The sequence below is a fragment of the Empidonax traillii genome, unplaced genomic scaffold (assembly GCF_003031625.1).
Source record: "Empidonax traillii isolate 1590-97213 ecotype Southwest subspecies unplaced genomic scaffold, ASM303162v1 scaffold1139:size213905, whole genome shotgun sequence".
In the NCBI taxonomy this organism is placed as follows: Eukaryota; Metazoa; Chordata; class Aves; order Passeriformes; family Tyrannidae; genus Empidonax; species Empidonax traillii.
The window spans coordinates 159,651-165,146 of NW_020956332.1; the positions used below are offsets into that span (position 1 = coordinate 159,651).

At 70.0% G+C, this 5,496-nt stretch overlaps 2 protein-coding genes across 2 annotated transcripts in view; both read right to left on the reverse strand.

Annotated features, from left to right (window-relative positions):
* The window catches only part of LOC114068889 (alpha-internexin-like), a 1,903-nt gene extending 1,606 nt beyond the window's left edge, over positions 1 to 297 (reverse strand). Inside the window, exon 1 of the mRNA XM_027905311.1 lies at positions 53 to 297. Within this exon, the coding sequence (XP_027761112.1) occupies positions 53 to 259 (207 nt within the window). The 5' untranslated portion in view covers positions 260 to 297. The remainder of the gene's footprint in view (positions 1 to 52) is intronic.
* A 757-nt stretch (positions 298 to 1,054) lies between these two features.
* TLX2 (T cell leukemia homeobox 2) lies at positions 1,055 to 5,078 on the reverse strand. Its single transcript, XM_027905287.1, has 3 exons — positions 4,697 to 5,078; positions 1,997 to 2,234; positions 1,055 to 1,568 (listed from the first exon to the last, which is right to left on the reverse strand). The coding sequence occupies exons 1-3, from the start codon at positions 5,076 to 5,078 to the stop codon at positions 1,352 to 1,354; spliced, it is 837 nt and encodes a 278-aa protein (XP_027761088.1). The 3' UTR covers positions 1,055 to 1,351.
* Between the last annotated feature and the right edge of the window lie 418 nt (positions 5,079 to 5,496).

A 5,496-nucleotide genomic window follows, 5' to 3' on the forward strand; every position in this document is an offset into this window, starting at 1 on the left:
CCCGCTCCCTCCCAGCCCCCCAGGCACTTCCAGACCCCCTCCCATCCCGCACCTGGTACTTGGCCAGCTCCCCGCTCCGCCGGTCCCGCAGCCCCTCCAGCTGCCGGTGTAACGCACCCACCGCCCCCCGCAGCGCCTCCACCTCGGCGGCTCGGGCTCGCAGCAGCCTCCGGTAACCGGCGGCCTCAGCACGGGCACGGAGAACCGCCTCGCCGCCACCGCCCCACCGGCACCGGGGCCGGCCCTCAGCCGCGCTCATCCCGGTGGTGATGCTGTTCCACTCCCCCCCGCGTCACGGAACAGCAGCCAATCCCGCCGGTACCGACTGTCCGGCTCCTCCCGGCAGCAACGGAGGCGGGGGACCGGCAGCAGCCTGCCCCCCAAAAGTGGGGCAAGGGGCCGCAGCATCGTGGATAGCAGTCAGGTGGGGGGCAAGGTCGAGTTCGGGGTCAAGGTCATTGCTGTTCCCCCCCTTCCTCCTCTCCATCATCACCAGTCGAGGCCAGAGTGGGGCCGGAAGGTCTCGTGGGGGGAAAACCCATACTTAGGGGGTCACTGGGTCACTTAGGGGGTCACCCCCTCCCCCCCCTCCCCCACGAGTGTGCTGTGGGTCACAAAGGCTCAGTCTGTGGGAGGTGATAGGGGTCCTAGGGGGATTCAGGGACTGGTGCACCCCATCAGCATAGGGAGCACCCCGAGTCCATGACAGGATGCCGTGAGGGCACATCCGGGCCCAGGGAGCTGACAGATCAGTGGGTACAGGGCCAGGGGCCCAGTCCATCAGTCTGTCCCACCACTGGGGTGTAGCTGGCATGGCCAAGTTCTTCACCCAGCATGGTGGGCACAGCTGGAAGCCAGAGGTGGCAAACTCCAGGGATAAGGCAAGTGGTGTGGTGGGTGCAGACCCCACTGGGTGTGTGTGGGGGGGTCTCCCAGCACCAGGAATGGAATGTCCACACTGTGCCTTGCTCCAGGTGGGCCAGGGACTGTGGCTGCCCCAGTCTGACCCATGGAGCCGCTGGTGGGTTGGTAGCAGGTACTGAGCAGGGACCCCCGAGGAGTTGCCCTGGCACAGGGCCCCTAGGGTGGGGAGGCTGCAGAGCCCCACAGGGTGTAGGGGCCTGTCTGTGGGCTCCCAGGGGTCGAGGCAGGGGGCTGCCCACAGCAGTGCTCCAGGTGGGATTCGGTAAAGCTCTGAGTCCAATTGCAGGGGCATGGCCACCCAGCCAGGGGGTCCAAGGGGGTTGTCAGTGGCAGGGAGGGGGCTGCCCATGAGAGGCTGCAGCTCCCTCCCTGCTGCAGGCTGGGCTCCCACTGCCACCTCCCAGCACATCGGCAACACCCGGGGCCCTCACACCACGGAGGCCACCCCCGAGACCGATGTCACCTTGTTGTCCTCGGCCCAGGGCTGGAGGTTCTGCAGGGCATAGAGCGAGGAGTTGTGCATGCAGAGCGGGTCCTGAGGCAGCGGCTGCGCCAGGCTCTTCTGGAAAGCCTCCTGCTGCAGGTGCAGCATCAGCCGGTTGGCCTGCTGCCGCTCCGCCTCGCGCTCCTCCGCCGTCTGACGCCTGCGGATACCCACCGATGGTACGGACCACAGCTGGCACTGCCAGCACTGCCCCACAGCCCCGTCCCTCGTCCCTCAGAACCACCGTGTGTCAGTGTGGCACTGCCCCGCAGCCCCGTCCCTCGTCCCTCAGAACCACCGTGTGTCAGTGTGGCACTGCCCCGCAGCCCCGTCCCTCGTCCCTCAGCACCACCTTGTGCTGCTGTGGCACATCCCATGACACTATCAGACCTCATCCAGCTGGGCACAGGGGATGCCACAGTGATGGAAGTCTCACCCCTCCCCAGTCCAGCCTCTTCCAGGATGAGGGGGCTTAGCTGCAGTGGGGGGCAGCTGCTGGGGGGATCGAGGGGTAGGGTTGCCAGAGGGATGGGGGGTTGGGCTGCCAGAGGGATGTGGGGGGCGTGGTTGTGGCAGCTGCCCTGTTACCTCCACTTGGTGCGACGGTTCTGGAACCAAGTCTTGACCTGGGCATCTGTCATCTTGAGGGCCTTGGCCAGGGTGGCACGCTCGGCCGAGGCCAGGTACTTCTGCCGGTGGAAGCGCTTCTCCAGCTCGCAGATCTGCACCCGGGAGAAGGACGTCCGCGGCTTCTTGCGTTTGGGCGGTGTCCGGTTCTGGTAGGGGTGCCCAATGCGCCGCGTGGCCGTGAAGGGGGACAGTGCAGCTGTGGGGAAAGTGGGCTGATGGGGGGGCTCTGGAGGGGACCCCAGCAGAGCAGGGCAGAGCAGGAGCCTGGGGTGATGCTGGGGAGCTCGGGGCCCTGGGGACCCCCCTGCCTCGGGGGGTGAACCATGGCAATGAGGAGCTCTGGGGGAGCCAAGGGACAAGGAGCTCCAGGAGGTCACTGGTGCTGCCAGGGAGGGGAAGGGAGGGGGACAACCCTGAGTCATCCCTACCCGCTCCCCCAACCCAGGGACCCAGGGGCAGCTCAAGAGGTAGTTCAAGGGAGGACCTTTTTCCACCACACAGCCACAGCATGATCACTCCCCAGCCCAGGGGTGGGCACCAGGACAGGGTGGATGGGCTGCTCTGGTCACAGGGCTGATGCAGGACCTTCAGGCTCCAGCTGCACAAACCCACCCTCCCCAGACACCAAGCCCCACTGCAGCCCCCAAGGAGCCTTCACGACTCAGCAGGGGCTGCCCAGCCCTCCCAGGCAGGGGGTGGGACCCCAGAAGGTGTCAGGAGGCAGATGGTGTCTCCCTCCACGTCCCAGCATCTGCCTCCAGGTGCCAGTGGTGCCCAGGCTGACCATCGGCAGCTGCCGGAGTGCTGGGGGTCGGTGAAGGGGCTGTCCCTTCCCAGAGGAGCTGTGACCCAGACCTGGCCAGGCCAGTGTGTTGCATTTCCGAATCCAGCTGGAGCCACAGGGAGCTTCACGGGAGCAAAGTGGTGTGGGGAAAGGTGAGGGTTTAGCATGGTCAGCACCCAGCACCCACTGCCCTCCTGCTCCAGTAGCAGCCATGGCCATGCCATGGCCATACCATGGCCCCATGGCCCTGTGGCACCACAGCCTTATGGCACCTTGTGGCAATGCGGTCACCACCAGGGCCAGCGTAGGCAGGGCTGGACATGGCCCGGGCCAAGGGTGACCGTGTGGCCTGGGCCCCCATGGCACAGGGACATGGGGCACAGCCCACAGCACCCCGGGGTCCTCCTGACGCCCGCAGACCCTCCCTCCCACCTGCACCCAGCAGGCCGCCTGCCCGCCGGCAGGGGCGGACACGGTTGACGCAGGTGGAGCCGCGCAGTCGGGGGGACGGAGGCCCCCGCACCCCTCCCCGCGCAGGGCGGCCCCAAGCCGGGACCAGATGCCGCCTGCCCGCAGCCCACCCCAAGGCCAGCGCTGAGTGATGGCTGCGGCTGGGAGACCCCGTACTGGGAGGGGCCGCCCCATCCACCCACCACCGGCGCCAGGCAGGAGACGAGGACGTCACCCAACTCCCCTGCGCAGGGACGGTGCTTCGTCACCGCTGTGATGGCGGGCCGGGAGGTGAACATGGCTCTGCTGGTGCCCGGATGGGACCCCCACTGTCCCCGACCTCCCATCCCACACTGCCCCATCACCCCGTGGCCGGTGCTCAGTTCCCAGCCCCACATGGCCCCCGGCCTCGTCCCCACACGCGGCCGCACGCTGCAGACGTGGCAGTGCCGCCATCTTGGGTGGGAGCCGAGCTGAGCTGAGCCAGGCCGGGGGTCTCTGGCACCCGCAGGCAGTCCCAGTGCCTGGGACCCCGACCTCAGCACCCGCTTGTGCTCCTCATGGGTGCAGCAACCAATACCCCTGCGCCAGCACCGGCACTCAGCCCTCACCATGGCGCTCAGCCCCCGGCCCCACCGGGACCCCTCACGGCCTCCCCGACACCTATGCCCCGTCTGTTCACCCTGGCCCCAACACAGGCCCACCCTGGTCTCTGCCCCAGCACCGGCACTCTGTGTTCTGCACCAATCCCTGCACATGTGGGTCTGGGGGTCCCATCCCCACACATCCCACAGACACTCACCTCCACCACCCCCATTCCCTGAGGTTCGTGGGTCTGGGGCACCCACTCTGTACACAGACAGGCTTTGTCCTGCAGTCCCATATCAGGTCCCCCCACCCTACACCCTGTCCCCATGAAGACCCTTCATCACATCCCACTCCCTGCAGAGCCCCCACCCCACTCCGCGCGCCGAGAGAGCTCCACTCTGCATCCCACAGAGCCCCCACCCCACCTTTCGGCTCCCCGCAGCCCCCGGCAGACCCCCCGTTACGGTGGGACGGCGTTAGCATGTGGCGGCCCCCGGATCGGGGAAGGGACTGGACACGGAGCGCAGCCCGAGGCCAGAGCCCGGTGGGACCCCTCAGGAGCTGCACGGAGCCGCCGGACCCCGCTCGGTGCCGCGGTGGAGACTCCGGTGGCCGCGCCAGCCCCCAGCCGCTCCCGCGGGCCCCGACGGCGGCGGCCGAGGACCGGGCGCTGCGGAAACCGGCGGAGCTTACGGTCCCCGCCTTGCCTGGCCGGTCCCCGCGCCCGCCCCGACCCGCACCGCGTCGCGCCCGCCCCGACGGAGCCCCGGGAGCTGCCAGTGTCGTGTGAGCTCCGGAGCCGTCAAAAGCCGCCGGCAGCAGTCCCGCCCGCTCACCTGAGAGCCGGTCCTTGGCGATGCGGCGCGTGGTCTCCATCCAGGGGAAGGTGAGCCCCGGCAGCGCGGGCCCCGGGGGCTGCGCGGCGGGGGCGGCGGGCGGCGGAGCGGGCGCGGGCCGGTGCGCCGGGACGCGGATGACCCCGGCGGGCGGCGCGGCGGGCGAGGGGGTCACGTTCACGCTCACGTTCATGCTCATGTTGAGGTTGTAAGAACCGAGCGGACCGGCGGGGCCGTACCCGCCACCGTACAGCCCGTAGTCGGGCTCTGCGGCCGCCCGGTGCGGCCCCGCGGGCTCGGGGCCGCCCAGGATCTGGTCGATGCCGAAGCTGATGGGCTCGTGGGGCGCGGGGGGACCCGGGCCGCTGCCCTCCCGCTCCATCGCGGCCGCGCTCAGAGCCGGCGGGGCGCGGGCATGGCCGGAGGACGGCGAGGGGTGGCAGCGAAGGCGGTCACGGGGTGGCTGGTGCGGGACAGGACGCGGTGCAGGGTGCGGGTGCGGGCCCGGGGCAGGGTGTGGGGCAGGTGCCGGGGGTGGGTGCGGGGTGGGTGCCCGCTGCGGGGCAGGTGCGGGGTGCGGATGCGGGCTCGGGGCAGGGTGCGGGGCATGGCTCGCGGCCGCTGGCGGCCCCGGGGCGGGAGCGCGGGTGGGCTGAGGGCCCCGGCGGGACGCGCTTTTCTGCCCCTCTCCATCCGGACCGACCGAACTCCCACCGCCCGCGCCCTGATTGGCGGCCGCGCCCCTTGATTGACAGCCCGGGGCCCCGCCCCCGAGCCCCCTCCCGACGCCGCCGCCGCCA

Coding starts and splice junctions, on each gene's coding strand:
- TLX2 (XM_027905287.1), bottom strand. CDS start 5,078: ATGGAGCGGGAGGGCAGCGGCCCGGGTCCCCCCGCGCCCCACGAGCCC. Junction 2,235..4,696: donor CGCCAAGGACCGGCTCTCAG/GTGAGCGGGCGG, acceptor CTTTCCCCACAG/CTGCACTGTCCCCCTTCACG. Junction 1,569..1,996: donor AACCGTCGCACCAAGTGGAG/GTAACAGGGCAG, acceptor GGGTATCCGCAG/GCGTCAGACGGCGGAGGAGC.